The sequence below is a fragment of the Pimephales promelas genome, chromosome 7, assembly GCF_988280905.1.
Source record: "Pimephales promelas chromosome 7, fPimPro1.hap1.1, whole genome shotgun sequence".
NCBI lineage: Eukaryota > Metazoa > Chordata > Actinopteri > Cypriniformes > Leuciscidae > Pimephales > Pimephales promelas.
The window spans coordinates 24,476,294-24,499,733 of NC_142775.1; the positions used below are offsets into that span (position 1 = coordinate 24,476,294).

The following is a 23,440-nucleotide window of genomic DNA, read 5'->3' on the forward strand; positions in this document are numbered from 1 at the left end:
AGATAGATAGATAGATAGATAGATAGATAGATAGATAGATAGATAGATAGATAGATAGATAGATAGATAGATAGATAGATATAGGGTTATTTTAAATAAGGTTATTTTAAATAAGGTTATTTTAAATAAGGTTATTTCAAATAATGATTTTAGGCTATACCAATACATGGTAAAAACAAAGAAATTATTTTGTTTTACAGCATTCATTCTTGTTTTTATTTAAGTGTTCAGTGTTTGCTTATCTGTTTAGTTGCTTATAAAAGCTACTGTCATCAAATGTGAAATGCAGAGGAGCTGGAACTTTGCAGGTCTGCTTTAGATTTTATTGTCCTAAGTAGACTAACTGAAGTAGGCAACTGGACTTTAGTCCATGGAAATGCAAACTCAATGAGTAAACTGACAGGTGGAGTATGATTGGCCAAGCTGAAAGATTAAATGTAAATCATGGCTTTAACAACACTTCAGAAAGCTGCCTGTCCTGTGTCAAGGGGAAAAAGTAGGCTATTTGCAATAAAAATGCGAATCCGTTAAAGCACAAAGACAAACACAAAAGAGTCCAGACAGCACTCAAATCTACTGGTACATTCAGTGCAAAATATAATTTAAACACAGGACAAGACTGACTTACATATATTACAGCTATATACAAAAATGGACACATCATGGAACTCATGCAGGTTCACATTTTCACCAACTGGTTTCAAGTGATGGCTCTTTCATCAGCATATTACACAATCAGTGACCCACAAAGTTTACATAACAGCTGATGTTTGAAAAGTATGGAAGTGATATTTTCTATTTTCTCATTTACTTATTCCCCCAATCCCATCCCACCCCCATTGTAACAGCAACTTCTCATGCAAATTCAGATAATCTGGACTTGTTGTTTCACTAATTCCAGCATGCAATATCAAGCTATGACACAACGCCATCTAAGGGTCAAACTCAGGTACTGTTTCTTCGACCCTGCATGCAGTATTTTATCCAAAGATCCATTACATAGAGAAAGGAGCTGTTTTAAGACAAATCCATATCCAAGGATCTGAGCGCCAGATTTGCATTTGTGTGGTGTGAATGCGTGATTTCAATGTATTGCTGAGTTGTGTGTGTGTTTGTGAGGGCTCGTGGAGGGAACACAGACGGAAACGACATGTCTGTAAACGAGGGGTGCAACTTGTCACCCAAAAATGAGGAACTTTTCATCCATTATTTACGTTTAGCTTCAATCTGTAGTTACATTAAATGGAAATTCCTGCACTGTTCCATGTCATATTTCCAAAACACTTCATACCACGTGTGCAAGGGCGATACAGTTTGGATTTCTACTCCCTACACATTCTAAAATGTGTTTTTTCATTCACTTTTCTTTTCTTTTTCCATAGCAGAAGAAACTTGTTAATCTGTTTTTACTGGTTTAACTACTAAAGCCTCACTGTGCAGTGAACTGCACACATTACCATGATATTAACTACACCCAACTAATAAAGATGATTTCAAGGCCACTGTTTGTGTCTGTCACCACAGTTTAGAACAATAGGTCTCCTTATGATTAACTCTAAGAACAAATCTACCATTCCTGATACACAAATATCTGTTGCACACATTGCACATGGTGATCAGTGTTTATACATTCATAGGTTTTGTTGTTGTTGTTGTTGTTGTTTTTAACATTTGCGGGTTGCATAAAAGGTTGACAGGTGGATTTAAAAAAATGTGTGCATTATATAAAGTACTGAGTGTTAGTGTTTGTTAGTTAACCAGCGAACAAAGTGAATTACTACATTTAAAGTCCCCTGGAACAGTCTGGTGATAAATGTCTTGCTCAAGGGCACAAGAGGTGAAAGAGGAACTCTAGTTCATGGATCATTCTTTTCAGGATTTGAACCTAGGACGTTCAGGTTGCTATTCTACAACCACTACATTTGGTGCAGGGATCTCTATAAGAGAGTGCATGCTGTTTGTTTTCATGGGTTCAGACTCTTTAAAGATGGCAAAAAAAATGCGTTTTCAGAACTGAAGCCAAGATCAATGCCATTTAGACCCTTCAAAACAAAGAATGCCAACCATAAGTAAAACCTCTGAAACGAAAAAAGTCCTTTTTCAACTGACATTAACTTTCCATGACAAAGACCTGTATCAAAAATCAACAGCTTTGCTCCTTCAAACCCTATAGATATAGTTTTGACTTTTTAAAAAAAGCAGCTCAGTCAAGAACAAAAGGCAAAGACCTAAAACCCAGATCAAAATGTACTGGTCAAACCAATGTGAAGGCCAAAACCAGACAACAAAGATCCCAGCTCTGATTTCTGTGAATGTGTAAAGGCCCAGGTATACTTCATTTTCCGCATTCCGCTCCATCCTCGGAGCCTTTCAAAGTATACTTCTTTGGCCGCGAGTGCGAAAAGACACATTTGGCGTGTGCGCACTGTCTAGTGGACTTTGTTTTCAAGCGCTCAACTCACACATGCACTGCTGTATGTACACGGTCCGCGTGGACACTACAATTGGGCTGTGCGCGATGATGACCCTCCAGATGATGAAAATGACATTACGCAGACAGTGCGCTAACTGTCGCGAAACACGGAGAGCCGAAGTATACTTTGGGCTTAAGTCTCTTTGTGTGAAGAAAGAATCGATTGCAGTTATCACAGGCTTTGAGTTCATACACTATGGAGCAGGAGTTGGCACATGCCCAATGAGTCATTTGATGGCATATATTCCAGTTCTGTAGACTTTGTCAACAAGATTATGTAATTGTCTGATGACCAAGGACGGTCGTAGTGAAGAGTGAGGGATGGAAATAAAGTTTGTATAGTGAGTCAAAAAAAAAAAAAATCAGTGGCACTTTTGATGTGATGGGAGCTCACTCCAGACCAAAGGTGCTGGTCTCCTCCACAGCAGTGAGCATCTTCTCGTAGAGCATGGAGAAAGAGGGGTAAGGAGGGAGATCCAGGCGGTTAAAGCAGGTGTGAGCCCTATGCAAACATATAAAGACAACATGGCATTAGCCGATTGAACATCGGTGTGGGATAATGCATAACAGTCACAGTAAGGTGTGTGTGTGTGTGTGTGTGTGTGACACACTAAACATAAAAAGCAGAAATACCGTGGGAGGGAGGTCACTTTGCCCCATTTCTCCACGCAGAATCGACGTGGGCCGTTACTGCCCCGCAGGGAGGCAAAGCCCTCATAGGGAACGCTGGAAGTGCCTGTAACAAACTGAAGGAAAGCAGAGCACATTTTGACTTAGCTAATTAATAATCTACTAATCTACCAGAAGAGTTTTGGTTTAAATGGGAGCTCAGATAAGAATGCAAATGTCAGAGGTTTTGTTTTACACTGCTCTCTACTGTAAGTGAAATGTGTATCGGTTCATGTATTCCCTAGGAGTCAACCCCCCAGCTTTAGCTATACATAAGCTTTATGAGGTTATGTTTTTTAAAGTCTCTTGCTGAGCATTGAACAGCATTTACTTGACATAGAATTTTTCTTCAACAGTCACTTTTGATCAGTTGAATACATCCTTGCTGAATAAAAGTATTCATCTCTTATATAAAAATACTTTCTTTCTAATAAAAAAAAAAAAAAAAATTACTGACATCAAACTTTTGAATGGTCGAGTATCTGACTCATTGTGATGATAGTGAGATCTGAGTGTACCTGAAGGAGTCGTAGTCTCTGTTCATTATTGAAACGCTCCACTGCTGCCCAGAACCACCGAATCACTATGTGGTTGTCATGATAACCTTCAAAGGCAGAGATGAGAAAAAAAGTCAGATTATGATATCCAGCTGTAACATTTTTACACATTCTGTGTTATTATTGCCTGGAAACAACAACTGAATCTGTTTCAGTAAAAAAATACCTCCTCTGTATTCTGTATTGCTTCTCCAGTCGGATAAATCAATCTCTGCTGTTCCAGCAATGACCAGCTCCAGCTCTCGGGCATCAAACACTGAGACGAGTCGGACGTCCACCACCTGCACAATCACAAGGTCTCAGATCAACGGAGTTAAACTAGAAGTCATTAATGTTCACAGACTCAGACAACATCATACCTCATAGAATCCTCGCACAAGACTCTCGGTCTGCTGGGCCACACCTCTCTCAATCCTCCACTTCACCATGCGTTCAATGTACTCTTTCTTGTTCTTGTCTGACACAGCAATGCCAGACCCACCCGGCTTTAGCTCACGCTCTGTAATCTGACATAAAGAATCATCCAGTTCACTCTAAGTTTATATAAATTTACAATGAATAGGCTAACAAACTAAAATAGATTTTACATTTCTGGTTGCTAGGGTGTTGCTAGCATGGTTTGGGTGATTGTTATGGTGTTGCTAAGGTGTTCTGAGCTGTTGCTAGGACATTTGCTCATCCAAATACCCTACTCTCACATGTTTATGATGTTCAGATTAGGATATTTTTAGGAATAATATAAGGACTAACAACAATGCTTGCCTTAGCAAACACCACTAATAGTGGAACAGTTTTGTAATTACAAATAATGGCGCTTAGAAATGTTGCTTTGAGATTAACTGAAATAAATGAATAAAAAGTTGTATTACTAGTTACTGTACTAAAATGACTAAAACTGAAATAAAACTAAAGCTAAATAGAAACAATATCGTTTTAAAGGCAATAAAATTACTAAAACTTAAATGAAAGCTTAACATATACAAATAAAAATGCAAAAAAAAATTATAATTAATAATAATTGATCTGAATCATAGTGCAAAAATAACATTGTTGATGGCATGGTATACTCTTGCTAGGGTTTAGGACTTTTCTAGATACAGAATAGTGATAAAATATTTACCATCAAATATTGAGGGATCAGCTAAATCCCATTTTAGCACTCTAAATATACTGAAACTCACACACATTTTGTGTAGGGTATTCTCATGTTTTATGGGGACACGCCATAGACGTAATAATATTTGTAATCCCCTAATCATAAACAAAGGTCTACCCAAAAAATGTAGGGTATACCTGAACCACACAAACACACACAAACAAACATGAGCCATTCGGACCTGTCCAAACACTTCCTCATTGACAGTGAAGGTGAGGTCCAGCATATCCTCAATGTCATTGTCTTTCATCCACTGCAGACTCTGATGAAACTCCTCATCCAGAAACTCTAGATCGCTCAAATCACATGGGCTACAAAGAGAAATACATTACATAAAATGTGACAGAATTATACAACAACTGGAATTTCAATCAAAAGTCTGGAGTAGTTCAATCAAGAAAAATAGAAAGCTCTGATATGAAGCAAATATGAATCATCCTTCAGCGCTCAATGTAAAGACTCACATGCGAAGAAGGCCTTTGTAGAAGGGTCGGGTGAAGAACGCATCCAACAGGTACTGATGAATTAGAGCAAGACCCAGAATGCGTCCGCTGAACCGGAACCTAAGAAACACAGCATAAACGCAGTCTAAAAATTCCCCTTGGACATTGACTGAGAATGAAATCCATCCATATATTCATCCATCGGCTGATTACCACTCATGATGGTTGTCCACAAAGGCTGACATGGGGCTGATCTGCACAGTGTAAGTGTCATTAGCTGAGTATTCAAATAGTCCATAGTATGGGTTAAACAGCTCTCGGGAAACCAGGAAGAAGAACTCTCTGGATGGACCACTATAGTCCAATCTGAAGAAGAACAAAATATGTATATTTAATGCACTAATCATTTCATATCAATGCACACAAATATGTAATAATACAGTGATGTGGTTTAAATTACAAAATGTAAAGTGATATAACTAAAGGGGCATCTTCATTTGAATTAACTTTGCCATTTACAATGTGATGAACACACCTGTTGTAATGTAGAGATTTCACATGATCTCAAATTAATATACAGGTCAAAATAATTAGAAACATATATGTATACCAACCCTTCTTCTCCAACAAAGCTGACATAAAGCCTGCTCCTCTGGAGGTCTTTGCGGGAATAACACATGATCTGATTGAAAGCGTCCTCCAGCAGGTGATCTCTTCTGATTATTAACCTACAAAGTGATGGAAACCATATCAGGACACAAAGATAGAAGGACAGATGAACATAATCATAACAAAAGTGCCTCCATATTTTGTATTAGTGCTGACTGTTTGCATTGACATTGTGACACACCGTATTGTTCCATCTAAAGATCTAAAACAAATTCAAGTGAGTTTTAGAAATAACAAAGTATTTAATATCTACCATTTTTATTTCTTGCTAGAAGTTTTTACTTCTTTTTACTTAAGGTTTTTTCATTATTTTAAATATTACCCAGCTAACAGAAAATATGTTCAAAGAATGTTTTGCTAACATTCCCATTAAGTTATAAAAAAAAGGTTATTTTTGACTCTCTCTCTCTCTCTCTCTCTCTCTCTCTCTCTCTCTCCCTCTCTCTCTCTCTCTCTCTCTCTCTTATAAAGAAAGTTTGGAAACATTACCATTTTAAACGTTTTTGAAAGAAGTCTATTATGCTCATCAAGGCTACATTTATTTAATTAAAAAAAAAATACAGTAAAAACAGTAATATTGTGAAAGAATATTACAAATTAAAATAACTGTTTTCTATTTGAATATATTTTTAAAAAGTAATTTATTCCTAATTCCTGTAATGCAAAGCTGAATTTTCAGAATCATCTCTCCAGTTTACTGTGTCACATAATCCTTCAGAAATCATTCAAATATTCTGATTTGCTGATGATGATTATTATTATTATTACCAATGCTGAAAACATTTGTGCTGCTTAACATTCTGAAGGATCCTGTGACACTGAAGACTGGAATAATGATCCTGAAATACATTACATTTTTAAATCTATTAAAATAGAAAACAATTATTTTAAAATGTAATAATATTTCACAAGATTCATTTTTACTGTATTTTTGATTAATTAATGCAACCTTGGTATGAGCATAAGAGATTTCTTTTAACTACACTTGACAGGTATGCAAACATTAAGGGGACATTCCATTTTATCATTTTACGAACATAATGGAAACATTTCAGATTGTTCAGAGAACATTCAAAAGTAATAAGTATTAAAAACAGTTCTAAGATGAATGTCCAACTAAAACGTTTCAATGAAAATAATGAATAAAAAAGGTTTTTGTGCTCATGTTTTGAGAACATTAAATCATCAGATAACTTTGAAAGAACATTCTGTTGATGTTACTGGTGGAATGTTTGTTCATAACTTTGAGAGAGCCTTGCAAAAATTTAGCGAAAGTTCTGAGAATGTTCCCTGTTAGCTGGGTAGTCTCAATTAGACAGGATTTCAATGCTTTCAACCAACAACTGAACTGCACACATAAGATTAGGGATAGAATAAGAAGTGAACATAAGCTGCTTGTTGAAAAAGAGAGAATAGTAGATAATTATTTCTATTTCCTCAAAAATAAAAATAAAAATTAAGATGGGACTTACTTCACTTTCCCCGGCCCCTGCCCGTAGCCCTTCGTTTCCAATTTGCGGTAGAAGTTTCTTAGTTTGGCCTCAAAATCCCGCTTGTAGGGTGCAGGGGCTCGAGCATTGGCCCGTGGAGTTCCTATGAGCAAGAGAATATGTGAATAACTGGAACGAAAACTGAGATGAAACAAACTGGCAAATCTAGTATCCACAATGCAGGGCTCTTCCAACATTTAAAAGCATATGTTATAACCAGAAGAACTGTTTTAAACATGCGTGATCAGGTTAACATTCAAATTAGTCCACAGGGTCTTTTAATTCTCATTATTTAATCTTGTAATGGAGGACACAAGGCAGGAAAAAGGGGGGGAAAGGAAATTATTCATTTAGATGTGAGTCTGGGTCATGTGACCTCTCACCAGGGGAGCTCTGTGGGGAGGCATGAAAAGAGCTGGAGAGCAGTAAGGCATTGGGCGGCACATACGACATCACTTCCTCTTCAAACAGGCTGCAAGGAGAGAGGGCCAGGTAACAGGTATGTGTATTCTAACTCGAGCTAGGTGTGCAAAGTCAGGCAATCATAAAATATGTACACCACTTTTTTTTTTTTTTTTTTTTATACATACCAGTATAAACTACCATTTAAAGTTTGGGGTCTGAAAATATGTTTAATATTTTTGAAATCAAGGCTCACCAAGGAAGCATTTATTTAATAAAAAATACACTACAAAACAAAATATATATATTATTACAATTTAAAATCACTGTTTTGTAGAAACTGTGATATATTTTTTTTCCAGGATACTTTTATGAACAGAAAGAACAGCATTTATTTTAAATAGAACTCTTTCGTAACAAAATAAGTGTCTTTACAGTAACTTTTTAACGTACTCATTTTTGAATGGTAGTGTACTGTACATACACACTCAAATGCATGCTGATCTCAGGCAAAGGGAAACAGGCAGGCACACGGTTAGCTGTAATTAAACATGTTGCAAAAGGTGCAGACACACTAACCTGAGCAACATAACCAGGTCTGCATCACTAGACAGACGGGTCAACCCAGCTGGCCCCTCATTGCGAATGAATTGGACCTTCTCTCTGAAAAAAAACAAAAAACAATAAAACATATGAAAAACTTTTAGCATTTAGGTTTAGCTATTGTAGCATGAAAATTATAAATAACTACAGCACATTCTCTTAAAGGTGCAGTACAAAATTCTGAGCTCTCTGTTGCCATCTTTGGATGAAACATAGAACTGCAGAAATATGTACCTAAGGGAGTGATTTCTCACGAGCTCTGGCTGCCTTTCTTGCAGAATCTCAAAAATGTTGGGTTGTCGCAGAAAGGCGACAATCTTCTCATTATAAGCTGTAAAAACACAGATTTGGAATGTATCGATACTCATGTGATGAAATATCAGTGTGTGTGCACTGTGTAAATGTGAGCGCACACACTCACCCACAGGCACCATGTCCTGGTATTGACTATTTCTTGATGACCGGCCCTGGACAGGAGGACTCGGAGAGCGAGAGTCATCTGCTACCTGAAACATCAGATGAGGTTTCACAATTTCATAGAGTAATTTCCTAATGACAATGCCGCCATTTGAGTTTATTAGATGAAAGAAAACCATAGACAGACAGCACTAACCCTAACCTTAACCCTAACCTAACCCTAACCCTAACCATAACCTTAACCCTAACCCTAGAAAGACGTGCAGGACTAACGAGAGAAATAGAAACAACGCAACTGACAAAATGACGAAACATTATTTTCTTTATCTTTTTATTTTACTCTACACTATCATTCAAAAGTTTGAGTTTGGGAACGTTTTTTTTTTTTTAAAGAAGTGTCTTGAATGCTCACCAAGTCTGTATTTATTTGATCAAAAACTCAGTAAAACAGTAATATTGATAAATATTTTCTATTTTAATATATTTTAAAACATTTTCCTCTGATGGCAAAGCAGACTTTTCTGCAGTCATTACTCCAATCCTCAGTGTCACAATTCTTCAGAAATCATTTTAATATGCTGATTTGGTGTTCAAGAAAGATTCCTTATTAGTATCATTGTGGAAACAGTTGTGCTGCTTAATATTTTTGTAGAAACTGTGTGGAAACCTTTTTTTAGGATTCTTTGATGAGTAGACAACTCAACCACAATCAATTTAGTCATTTTAATGCTGTCACAATCATGTTCTGTTTTGCGTTTCTGTTGGCGACTTTTTCTGTTTGCACTTTGCCTGTTCTCCTGATTTAGTCGTTTGCCACCTTGGTCACTCATTAGTTAATCATTGTCCAGCTGTTCCTGTTTAGTTCCCTCGACAAAACGTGACACGTTTTAATTCCTAGCTTAATAATAGTATACATTTATTTTTAAAGAAAAATCATACTGATCCCAAACTTTTGAATGGAAGTGGTTGGTATGTATGTGGTTAGTGCACAATGTATTACTGAAAATATGTACCATATGTACCTCTCCTGCACTGTGGCTGCGTTGTCGGGACAGGTGCTGTCGATGAACTAGCAGGCCGCTGGACCGGGAGTTCTGTAAGGGCAGCCGCGGGTCAATAAACGTTGTGGCACGACAGTTATGATCCACAAAGAAGGCCTGTGATGCATAAACACATACACAGGCTTTGAGCAAACAGCTGTCAATGAAACACAAAACTAATGAGCCCTCAAGAATGAATAAGAAAATAATCTCTTCATTGTTTCCTGTCAGAAACACTAATTGGACAAAAAGAAGACTACCAGACTGCCCTACATGAACATACTCACTCAGATTTCATTTTCTGTCTGTACAGATTGTTTTGTCAGACTACTCTTATGCAGGTCTAAGGCCCCTAAGACAGAACAAGAGCACAATTACAAAAGGAGAAATCACACACAAACACACCTTTCCAGTTTGGTCATGTTTCATCTCCCAGCCCCGTGGAAGCTCCAGCTGCTTGTTGGAGAACAGATTGAGGAAGTTTACCAGGTCCCGGTTGTGCTGGTACCGCTCGAAGTGTTGGGTGTCCCGTCGAACTTTACTGATCATGTGCTTCAGACATGTGTTACTTGTGAACATGCGATAGGCACTCTGAAAGGGAAATGCAGAGAGATCTAATCAGGAAATGGGTCAAAATTATTGCATGCCTCTCTGAATATTTCATTCTCATTGGATTCTTGACCTGTAGCAAAATGCCACTGCTAATTTCATAGCAATTTAGAATAGCAAATTGCCAAACATTTTGCAGTCAAAACACAGCTTCTGAACACAGTAAAAATGATCTGAGAGGACTTCTGTATTTGAAAATAAACAGTGAGGATTAAACCTTTGCTAGAAGTCTAGAAGCTCAGGAGTCCTTATCTAAAGCAATAAGATGAAAACATTGCTCAGACTACTGTATGTAAGAGACAAAGACATGTCATATGTGACAGTTCTTAAAATAGTGTTACACATTTTACACTGTAGTTAAATATGTTTGCTAAGTAGTCCCGAAAAAAAAACTGTTACTTGGATTACACATTAATAATAATAATAATATCAATTAAAATTGTAATAGTGCTGCAGCATCCGTCACGTTGCTAGGGAGTGTTATGTTCTAATAGAAGTAAGATCATCATTCAATTAAAAATTCAATATTTCATGTTCCTGTATTTATTTTATTTTTTTATTTTTTGGAAAGTACCGTAGCCATGTAATAAGCTGAATAATGTTGAGTCCGTCGTCATTACTTAAAAAAAAAGGTTTTGCACTTGTCATCTGGGTTTGTTTTGTACAGAGCCACGCATTTGACAGAAAAAAAATAAGAATTTGCTCCAATGACTCATTAATTCATTTTATTATTTTATTCAATCGTTACTAATTCATTTCCTCTGTGAAATTTAGCTGTGGCCAAATTTGATCTAAAATGAGAGATTTTTTTGGCCACAATCATTTTGTAATAATGCCCGGATATTGTGAATGATTTAGTTTCAGGTGTGCGTGTAAGCACTGATATCTGTGTCTCTGTGTGCTTTAGCTCACAGGATTAGAATGCAGAACAGAGAAGAAGTCTGGACTGGAGAGGAACTTTGCACCAGGAGACTGAAGCAGCAAAGCCAGACGAGAACGAGAGCTGGCTTGACCCATAAAGCCGTCCCGCCGGTATTCTACATGAGAACAGACACATCAACAAACACAGACTGAACAACAACCTCTCATTCTGCCCAGCCTCAGTCAACTTCCATTCATCTCAGCATAGCATTCATTCACTTTCCCAGACACTATAATCTGTAGTTCTTACTTTGATTGACAGCTTACCAGAGATGGAGTGGGAAAGCAGGTCTGTCTCCTCAGGAGGAAGATCATCCACTCTCGGTTCCTCAGACCTTTCGCTGGTCATTGTCCTACGAATACTCTGATACCTGCCAGAAAGAAAATACAGCAATCACACTTTCGGTACTCCATTAACCCTCCTACTGTATATTGTATACACCTTTCATATTCCAGGGTCAGAGTTTATGTTCATATGATTCAACTAAAACCATATTGGATCTGATCAGTAACGAGTGAATGTGCACAATTGTTATCATTTTTCAATGTTCATGAGCTCTAACCTGCGGTTGAGTTGCTCCATCTGCTGTATGGAGCTGGAGCGGGTCAGACCCTGTGGGGCCGGTGGTCCAGTGGGTCTCTGCCACGTGGTGGTGCGATTCACATGATCCACAAAGAAGATACGGCCATGGCTGTCAATACGAGCCTCCCAGTCTGAGAAAAGAAAGGTTGGAAATGAGAATGGAGAGTAGGATGTGATGGTGCCTGGTTGAGTCATTTAAATTTGAGTAAAACAATTTGGCAAAATTGCCTTTTCAAACAAACACACATTGTATCTACAGACACATAAACAACAGCAAAAGCACATGCAGATGTACAGAAACACATACACACACTCACTGGGAGGTAAGGGCTCGTCCACACGCTGGTATCTGTGGACGTCTTGTCTTACAGATGGCAGGGAACTAACACGCTGGTCTCCATTTATCTGAGGGACACCTGTGCAACATACAGAATCTTACATACAGAATCAGGATGTATTTCCAAACTCATATTTTATTAATTTTTCATTTAAAATGAATTGTCACGTGAAGGCCAGCTCAATGGTTCAGTGAATACCTGATTCTGATTCAGTCTCGGTAACGAAGGTCTCAGAATCCCCAGATTCTCCGTCACCTGATGGCATTAACTCCTCCTCTTCCTCGTCCTCCTGTGACACACCTGCTGTTGCCTCCAGGCTCCACCTTCTGGACATTGTGTCCTCGGTCACATCTTCACATTCCTCCTCCTCATTGGCTGATGGTTCTGGTTTTGGAGCATCCCTCACTTGCTCATTAGTTGGGTGGGTTGCTTCAGCAGTCTCAGCAACTTCATAAATCGTGGGTGGATCATCTGAAAGATCTTCTCCCCCTGGGTCAATGGCTGCTTCTGCCCCCTGTTCTGCCTTCTATAAAGATCAAGTTTATAGAGAAAGTTTACCTTCATCTCTCTCTGCTTTAATTAGCAGCAAACATTTCAGTTCCAGTGCAAGAGTCAGTTGGATTGAGGATGTGACACTCATTATTTTGCAGGAAAAAAAAAAATATTAGGAAATTTGTCCTTTTTATGATAAGGCAAGTGGAAATTGTGGAGCAATTTATAAGATATAAAGATAAGGTTACAAAGCATGACAGTTGTGGAGTCTTTAAACTGATTTTTTTTTCTTGAACAAGTGTTTCAACATGAACACAACGATCTAAAAACAAGTTAAATTTTATTATTATTTATACACTATCAGTATATATTTATTATTTATTTATTTTTCAATTTTCAGTATTCACTTCAATTTTAGTTTGTTTTAGTAATTTGTTATGTGCTTTTGTCATTTTTGTTCATTATTTTTTAATGATTTGGAACATTTTATCAATTTTAAATTTAATCGATTTATTTTTCATATTTTATCAATATATATATATATATATATATATATTTTTTTTTTATGAAAAATATTTTATTATTTTTAGCTAACAATGACAACACTGCTTTAAACTAGATCTGGACACTCTTATATCATATGTCATTGACCCACTTAAATTGCAAAATTTTCCTTTCAGTAAATTTTCAACTGACCTGGGAAGCAGATGTAGGGACCGGGCAGCAGTCAGATGCCATTGAAGAAATATCAACTTCAGTTGCCAGCTCTTCACTGGGTGCCAGGCCATCTTCTTCCTCCTCTGCCTCCACTTCCTCTTCCTCTTGCCTCTCCATCAAACTGGCAGTTTCCACCTCAGGGGCGACTGAACTCGGCATGACCTCAGGCTCAGGAGGCACCTCTGCTTCTATATTCAGAGTCACTATTTCAGACTCCAGCCCAGCACCTTCTGGGGGTTCCTCTTCAGATCCTTCACATACAGGTTGTGTAATTTGTGGTTTTGGAGGTGGTCGTTGAGTCCTTGAAACACCATTAAATGTTGGATGTGTGACTTCCGTAACAGCGGACCTCTCTTCATCTTCATCAGAGTCGATGTGCAGCATAGCGCTGAGGCGCGTGTGTGTGGGAAAGCTGGATCGCAGTTTGGGAGATGCTGCCCCAAAAGGCCTATCGCCCGGGCCCTTAGGGGCCTCAATGGAATCGAGCTGCTCACTGAAGGAACCCTGGAGCAGATCTGGAGAAGAAGGGGCCTCATCATCCAGGATGGCTCCATACATTTCGGTATCTGGGGATGGTATGCTGCTGCCTTCCCCATTTCTATGGGAACCCAGGGAGCCAGTGGGTGAAGGACCTGCTGATGGGACCTGGAGAGGACGGGGCAGCTCTTCATCATCTGAAGGAGTTCCAGGAGCTCCATTGAGGGCTGTTGCCCCCAGAATTGTCTCATGGGAAACATCTATGAGAGGTGGTTACAAGTTATTTCAAATCCATTTGAAATTAGTAGCTATAAACTGAGCCAGACCAAATGTGTTTGTATGTGATCTCACCATCTTGGCCTATAGATGTGATATCCACTTTAAAGTGCATTTGACCACTCACATGATCAGTGGGCAAACGACGGCATAGAGAGAAGCTCAGTGGTTGGTTCCTGTAGCCATATAAACATGAATTAATTGACACATACACAACCATTCAAAAGTTTGGGGTCAGTAAGATTTGTTTAATGTTTTTGAAAGAAGTCTCTTACGCTCACTAAGGCTTAATTTATTTGATCAAAAATACAGTACAAAAGTAATACAATAGTAGAAAATATGTACTGAAAAGTAATGAATTATTATTACAATTTGAAATAGCTGTTTTCTATATGGTTATATTTTTATATATAATTGAATATGAATTTCCAGACTCATTACTCCAGTCTTTAGTGTCACATGATCCTTCAGAAATCATTGTAATATGCCGACTGAAAACAGTTATTTATTTGAAAGATAAATCTTTTGTAATATTATTAATGGCTTTTTCTGTCACTATTGATCAATTTAATGCATCCTTGCTGAATAAAAGTACTAACTTATTTAAAAAAAAAATCGTATTAACCCCTGAATTAAAGTATTGAACAGTAGTGGTGCGGTGATGATCAGATGAGACATTGTTATGACACTCACCCTGACGCATGTCTCTCCAGCAGCATCTGTACCGGAATGTTCAACTGACCCAGGAAGCGTTTAATAATTGGTCGACTTTTAGCAAACTTGTCTTTAATCTCAATCACTAATATGTCTGTCATAAGAGCCACAAAAGTGTGTTTCTACATGGAAAAGCAAAGAGAGAATTGGAAAACAAACACATCATCAACTTTCAGTTCACTGACTGTGAACAAGATTGTGTCTCTTTAAGCAGGCAAGTGTGTGTGTGTGTGTGTGTGTGTGTGTGTGTGTGTGTGTGTGTGTGTGTGTGTGTGTGTGTGTGTGTGTGTGTGTGTGTGTGTGTGTGTGTGTGTGTGTGTCACCTCTCCATGCCACACAGGATTAGTAGTGTTAGTTGTAATGCCGGATCGTCTCTCTTGGCCATGATGGGAAAAGGTCGGAAAGCAACTTCTCTTGCCTGGATGAATGCTCATTTTTAAATAAGGGTCTGGGTTAAAAAACATCCCCTTCTTCAGCCCCACGGCCCGGATATCTAAAACAAACAACAGTCTAATTAGTAATAACTGCAATAATTAGTAAACCACATGGATACATCTATGAAGTAGGATAACATCATAAGTCATTGACATTTGGTTGAATCCTCTTTGTCTTTTACACACCTGATAGGGTAAAGCTGACCAATTTTCGACTGCTCTCTGAAGCTTGTTGTCCTTCATCTTGACCGTCAACCTAGAAGATTATTGTAATGTATCACCAGAAGTGTTTTATTATATCTTGTATGATTTATTATTTGATCAGACTAACAACTTTACACTAGATTGGATTAAAAAAAAGCCAAGCATATCACCATGTGTTTTTGTGAGCTGTAATGCTGTCTATTTACACAGCAATAATATCTGCTGTTGACACACACATACACTGACCGAGGCTCTGGGGTTCTTGACTGTGATGCAGGGTGTTGTGGCTCTCAGCGCACCACTGACTCCATGGTAGTATTTAAAACAGATCCTTGTCTCAGCTAGAAGAGATAACCAGAAGAGTGCCATTGAAAAATCTACCCGGCATATTTGTAGAGTCAGCATGATATTTTATAACAAAAAGAAAATTGCATTTCATATTTATAACTCTTAGGAATTAACATGTCTGAGTATCAAGAATTTAAAAGTATTCCATTACAAAAGTATGTATCTCTGCTTTTGTCTTTTGTCTGTCTATGAGATATTTTTAACATCAAGTTGTGTCTCTCACCTTCAAGGAAGTACGACCCTGCCTCCAGCCTCCAGACAATGTGACCACACTGTGTACCGTTAACCCCACGATTCTTGCAGTCCCACATGTTTGATGGACAGGTCTCATCTGAAAAAAAAAGAAAAAGTTTCTAACAGTTTATAGAATCATTTTTGGACATTTTAAAGGTGGCAAATGGGTGGGACAGGAGCAGAGGTGGACAGTAACAAAGTGTATGTACTGTACTTACTGTAGGTACACTTTTTGTGCTCTACTTTATTTTTTTCTGGAAACTTTTTACTTTACCTTCAGTACATTTGAAATACAAATATGGTATTTTTTACTCCACTACAATTCTGTCAATGTCCTTGAGTAGAAAGTAGTAACAGCAGGGGTTGCATTTTGTTTGGAAATGAAACTCAGTTTGATGTCAGAACCCGACTGATGTTGGTTACTGACGTCAACCCGATTCCCATTTTCAACCACAATACAACATCTGTCCAACAATTGATAATAATGTCAATCTGGTGTTGGATTCTGACATATCAACCTCATTTTCATTTTCAACGTTGGGTTTGGTCTTCTAAAAGCAAATTTTGTCATTGTTTTGGAGCACTAGCCTATAAGGCTATATTCATACTAAAAGCCAAAAAAGTTCAAATATGGCACTATTTCACTCATTCAATCTCACATTCAATCCCACTACTGGAACTGTGTCGTAGAAATAAATTTGATATTGATATGAGGGTAGGCAGGCATAGATTCAGAGGCAAGGTAGTGGTATTGCACAATGCAACAATAATAAAACACTGCATTGACATTTACTTTTGATACTTTTAAAAGCAAGAACGTCTGTACTTTTACTTAAGTAAAAATCTGTCTTTACAACTTTTACTCGTCACAGAGTAATAGTACAGTATCTGTACTTTCACTCAAGTAAGGAAGTTGTGTACTTTGTCCACCACCTCTGCACAGGAGGTAAACCCAATTAGCAGAACAGTGCTTCACAACGATGACACATTTTACAAGCAGAGAATCTACAGTGGCTCTGCAAATTGCATTGCACAGCATTAGTCAGTCTAATGAACAAGTGGGAGAGATTACATAGAGGCCATTACTGAATGTTTGCTTAGTCGTTGAAACCTAGAGCCCCCAAGAGATAAGACCCTTGAGCAGGTAAAGAAGTTTTGCTAGCCTTCAAGTCGATGGTTAGTGGCTTTGTGCCCAGATGTATCACTTTGCTCCGGTCTCATATTTTTACATGACAGTGAGAATTGTGATCTTAGTGTTTGAGGATGAGGACTGAAGGGCACAGAGGGTGATTGGATCATTCTGCCATCATCTAGTAAACATGCCTAACAGCATGTCTGGTGGAGTCCTGCTGCTTTTAATTTAAATTTCGTGTTTCTTTGTTGTAGTCTGTACTTTTGTGAGCAATTTTTAAACTTTGTATCACACCATCACCCAAGCATGACATTTCTGTCATTAATTACTGACCCTCATATCGTTCCAAACCCATAAGACCTTCATTCATCTTTAGAACACAAATTAAGATATTTTTGCCGTCTGACCTCCACATAGACTGCAACTTTATGAAATTCATAACCTTAATGTTATGAAGCGACAAGTATACTTTTTGTGCAGAGTTTTATTTTGATTATTCACAAAAATTTACTAAATTGAATTCCTAATTGCACAAAAACGCCTATGCAAGTCTATGCACCTATGCAAGTTAATTGCACAAAAAAAAAAGTTTTTTTATTTGTGGAAGGCAGAGCAAACAGACTGGATCATATCAGCAAAACCCACTGGAATTTAGATCACAATAACACCAAGCCTTACCTATGTGGTACAGGCCAATCCAGTCTGTGGCATCCACCTCTTCTTTGATATCCCATGAGATGACCAAGTTCTGGCCTCGCCCCATAGTGAACTCTAAAGTAGAAGCTGTGAGTGAGGATCGCCCTTGAGAACTGACCAGGTCTGTATCACTGTTGGCTCTGAGGAGTCCAACTCCAGCCTGCTCGGCCCCACCACGCTCGGCTAAGCTCCGAAGGTTGTCCGGGCTGAGTGTGTGCCTCACATTTGGGCTCCGTCTACGACCTGCAGTCTCCCGTGTGGCCAGGTGATCCCGCCCCTGAGGCGCCATGCCTGACGCCGGGTTGGAGCGGGGCCTGGACGGGAGAACTGCTGTGGCGAGAGAGGGGCGAATGGTGGCAACTGTGTGGAAGCACGTCTATGGACTGGATGTGTTTGAATGGGGATTTAAGGAAAATGATCGAGAACCTTGACCTGAATCCTGGATAAGACCTGGCCTGAACTGTAATTATCTGGACACACAGGTCAAGGACCAGACAGAAACTCTTCTGGCCTGTCGTCTGTTAGAGCACTTGGCTATGATAATGGATATTGATCTTAACGGTTTGAGAATAAGGTATTTAATGAATCTTTAATGAATCTAAAAGAGCTTAGTTATTCCAAATTGATTGGCCAATGGGTTCCAGCTGGAAAATACAATACTCCTCGGCTTCTAAGAATATATCGTCTAAACAATCTTATATTTTTATCGATAAACACACAATGAAGAAGAGTATCTAAGAGTCTTTAGAACCTAAGAAATAAGTGTGAGGAATAGGAAAGTGGTGTGGGAAATGTGGGAAATGGTAAGGAAAATGACAAAGAGACAGAGAGAGGAACAAAGAAAGAGAAATATCAGTAAAGAGAAACTCTTTACAGTCCTAAACAGTTTCATATGTACAGTCATTAATATCACAGACATAAGTTTCATGAGCCTTAAGTAAACATAACTTGCTACATTTTGATCACTGAAATGACACTTTCAGTTCAGTATTGAGATTTAATTCCAATGTCATTTTTGTATTATTTATGTATTTAAAATGATATATTTAGAGTATTATTTTATATTTTAAATTAGCTTATATTTGTGTATTTTCATTTTGGTTATTTTTGTGATTTCTACTACCCAATTCTGTTTCTATATTGCTTTAGTCAGCCAGTGAACATTTCTAATGTTCTTTTTAAAAAATGATTAGTTTAAGTTTTTCATCTAATATTTATTTTGTATTTTACTGCGGCTTTATTTCAATTAAGTTAACAATAACAACACTGGGTAATTCAGTGAAGGATTCATCAAAATTCCATTAACACCTGAGTTCAACAGAACCAGTTCATAGGAGTCATTTGTTCTTAAATTGATGTTTGAATTGAACTGGTTGCAGTACTGAGATGCGTTCCCCATACAACGATATAACTCATTTATTAACATAGTACGATGCACCAATGAAGACACTAACCAAATAATGGTCTAGACGCCATGCAGTTTTGATTTTTTTATTAAAAGTGTGCCCCACAAATACACTCTCTTATGATCATTTGACAGGTTTTCAGTTCCAAAGGCACCTCAGGTAAAAATAGGACCAGTGGGAGGATTAGTGGATGTCATTTCTTTGCACTCAGCAGCATCTTTGGTTTTACAAAACATTCCAGATCAGCCATCCTCCTTAAACCTCATAAATCACAGACATGGGCAGTTGGGAAAATTAATGTCATCCAGATTTCAAAATAGTGTTACTAAAAAGACTTGATGTAAGGAGGTTTTTTTGGGGGTTTTTTTTGAGCATCATAATGTTTGATCATGTATTATTTTTTTATTGTATTATTGTAGAAATTAAATAAAATTATAGTTGGTTATACAAACATTCAAACTCACACTGTAAATGTGAACTAAATTCACCAATTCTGACCAAGGAAAAATTCCAAAAGTCCCAATGTGGATCACTGCATTGTGCGTGCAATACGTGCAGTGGCCGTTTGCCACACTTTGAATTAGAAGTCTTACACTGCAGAATGACAATGTATTGCATGTCTGAAAAATGCTTGAGTGAGCGTGCATGTGTGTATGAGCGAATTACAGGAGGTGATGTCAGCACAGAGAGTTTCTGCAGTGGTTGCATGCGGATGACACCTGATCTTACAGTCCATTAAATAGTAAATGAGGTCTGTGTTCACCTATGCATGAATTCAGTGTTTGCTATCACTACAGGACCCCTCTGTGCGGAGGTTACTGCAGTCTTTACTTGACATAACGGGCACCTTGGGGAGCTGGCACAGAGAATGGCACAGGAGTGTTACTGTTCCACTCTCTATATAACAAACACATTCACACAACCAAACATGCAACTGCACACTACTGCCAGAGTAACAGACCTTGTCTTGCATTTTGAGAGCATTTAAGGCACAATTCATTACTGAACAGAAGTCTGCAACTTTCGGGCTCATCAGTGAAGTCCCAGCTTCTTCTGGAAAGATAACATTTTCTTGTATGGATCAGTACCCATTTTTAACAAATGCCTAAAATGTGTTAAAGGCTTTTTATTTATTTATTTATTTATTTATTTGTACCCTAAGTGGTTTCTTGTAACTGGTTGCAGGCAATGAACTACAGGGGTCTTTCTTATTTGTCACAGATAATGTTCAAATATAGTCAAACATTCACTCCGCCAATTGCATCTGAAAATGTGATGCAGCATTATGAAAACGACGGGGAGTACTGCAGCATCAGCAATAAATATATCAAAATCAGGAGCAAATTATGCAGTGGCTTTGGATATCTATAGGGTTTTTTTTTACTTATTATTTTTTTTTTTTTTACACATGTTCTTGTATAACTACTTTAGCTCATTTATCTAAATTTATGCCAATGTAATATATTTTTATATATTGATGCAAGGTATAATATAACTAATCCAAATAGGCTATATATAACCCAATATAATAACCCAAATAGACTCATACTGATCTCAAAAGAAAAATCGAGATCAGCGTTTTGTTGCTATGGTTACCTCCTCAAGCGAAAGCGAATTCAGTTAGCGTTTATTTGCTATAAAGACAGACTAATGAACTTAATAATAATTTTTAAATCTACAATCTGATTAAAAAGTCTATGTGGTTTAATTTTATGCAAAAAAGCACACGTAAGACACTTGCACTGGAGAATGAGGAATTTCCGTGTTTTATTGAATCGTCCATCCAATTTCATTTTACCAATCTGTTTATCGATGTAGCTAAATTTGAATATTGGTCTAGCTACACTGTCGAAATGATCACATGATTTCTTGTGCAATGCAACCTATTTATCACATAAAGGTTTTATTATCATGAATTAATCAGCAGGTGAAGCCCATGCGCGCACACAAGCTCCACAGATCCGTGACATATCCTCACGACAGCATGCAGCAGCGCTATCGGATAACACGGGGAATTCCCTTCGTCATGTATTCGCACACCATGATCTGCAGATATTCGGCAATGCTGCATTAACGCAACCGCTCATCACCAGATAACGTTATGTATTTCTACCACCGAGTCAGCCCCGCTAATGCACATTTTTTACATCTAGAAATATATTTCCCCGCTAAAATGCGTGATATTCAAAATAAACTCAATCACAAGAAGCAGTGGTGCGTTAGAACTGCTGAATCATAAAACATTTTATGTTAAAATATCGGTTGCATAGCCTACAGCATGCATCAAAACACCGTATGTGATTGTGTAACCGCGTACCTGCGCATCAACGCGATGTGTCCATGGAAACGCCAACATAATCCGAGGCGCAAAAGCGAGTAACGTGCTTTAATAATACTATTTCATAGCTATTTCCTCAGATTCGTCTTCACAGCGAGGCGTCGATCCACTCAGGGCCTCTTCATCCAATGAAGCGAGATTTTGTCGCTTACCCGAACCAGAAATCACGACTGAGGGGACAGTTCCCTTCTGCACAGGTTGACATAATGAGCTATAACATAACAGCCCGATCTACCTGATCCTGAAGATCTGTGTAATTAGGCTATAGCAGAAAAAGGCGTTCGGTTTCCCTGTGGTCGTGACCACCCGGCTCGGTCCGTCTTCATGTCAGTCCCCGCAGCGCATGCAGCGGTGGTAATAAAGCAGTTATAAGGGGCTCCAGAGCTGGAGGCAGTGTGAGAGTGGCGAATACATCTGTCCTGCAGACACAAGAGCTCTTGGACAAAGAACAGGCTAAAGGTTATACAACCGTCTTCAGATTGCATTTGCATGGATTGATCAATCCAGACTTTATGCAGTTGATTTGAAGAATAATGCAAATGTAAAATAATTGTGCGCGTGTCTGTCCCAATATATATATACAGTATATATATATATATATATATATATATATATATATATATATATATATATATATATATATATATATATATTCTCCTGCTTCAGGCATTAAGATTTCAATAACACTTTGCAATAGGGTTCAACTTGGTTAATGCATGCAATACATTTTTTTTAATTGTACTGAAATGAATTAATATAATATTACTATGCACATTAGTTATTGTAAATGCATTCTGAATAAACATTTAACAATGAGCAATGGTATTTATTTATTCATTCATGTATTTATTTAATGTAATACATACTACTAATAATTAATGTATTTTTAGTATTTAATATTAATTAAGATTAATAAATGGTCATTTGTACAAATTGTAAGCATTAAAAATGCAATTAAAATGTTTAAAATATGCATTCTTTAAAGGTTTACATTGGACAAAACTCATGAAAATTATGTTCTGTCAGCGTTGAAACTTCCCATTTCTATTGCATAAATCTTCTGTTTGATGTGACTGTAGCACTTAACTCTGCTCTGTTGAGGACAGCATTTGTATTCATATCCTGTGGTTTATTCTGAACACTCAAAGACCCTCTTCTTGATCTCACTCCAAACTCGTGTGTTCACAGTAACTCTGTGCCGTAAATGAGCTGTATGGGCCAAATGATTTAAGTATGAATGGAGAGGTGGACCGTTCAGTGTAACACAGTACCTCTGATATTAGAATACTTTGTGAATACATTGTTGTCTGTCTTTCAACTGTGATGAAAGAAAACTTCTACAGTACCTCTCTGTCTAAACCCAGTCAAAAGGTGTTTTGGCAGCTGCAGTGGCCAAATCTCAGCAGGACTAACAGCCATCTGTTAGAGGAAAAAATGCTAAACATCAGACTAATTAGCAGGAATTAAAATGCTACTGACAATATGCGTGAGGGATTTTTCTAGGAATTATTAACATACACCACCCACTTTTTAAAGGGACTGCAGACCACTCTAATATGCAAAACACTATGCTCAAAGACAAAGGGTCATAAACATTCCATC

At 37.8% G+C, this 23,440-nt stretch overlaps 1 protein-coding gene across 4 annotated transcripts; it reads right to left on the reverse strand.

The window, feature by feature from the left end:
- Positions 1-574: 574 nt before the first annotated feature.
- On the reverse strand, positions 575-22,322 carry hecw2a (HECT, C2 and WW domain containing E3 ubiquitin protein ligase 2a). 4 transcript variants are annotated; one of them, XM_039649221.2, is made up of 30 exons: positions 21,818-22,322; positions 18,077-18,845; positions 16,256-16,363; positions 15,931-16,025; positions 15,667-15,736; positions 15,370-15,539; positions 15,026-15,168; positions 14,408-14,508; positions 13,559-14,316; positions 12,569-12,896; positions 12,350-12,448; positions 12,013-12,163; positions 11,717-11,820; positions 11,441-11,565; positions 10,325-10,510; positions 9,893-10,036; positions 8,884-8,968; positions 8,697-8,793; positions 8,439-8,522; positions 7,841-7,929; positions 7,440-7,560; positions 5,913-6,026; positions 5,512-5,664; positions 5,320-5,418; positions 5,037-5,166; positions 4,059-4,205; positions 3,866-3,980; positions 3,661-3,746; positions 3,107-3,219; positions 575-2,975 (listed from the first exon to the last, which is right to left on the reverse strand). In XM_039649221.2, exons 2-30 carry the CDS (start codon positions 18,381-18,383, stop codon positions 2,864-2,866), a joined length of 4,434 nt encoding a protein of 1,477 aa, XP_039505155.2. In that variant the 5' UTR covers positions 18,384-18,845; positions 21,818-22,322; the 3' UTR covers positions 575-2,863. The 4 variants fall into 4 exon arrangements, with proteins under 4 accessions (XP_039505155.2, XP_088989359.1, XP_088989358.1 ...); XM_089133233.1 differs by having other exon boundaries at positions 9,902-10,036; positions 12,344-12,448; XM_089133232.1 differs by having other exon boundaries at positions 12,344-12,448.
- Positions 22,323-23,440: the final 1,118 nt, after the last annotated feature.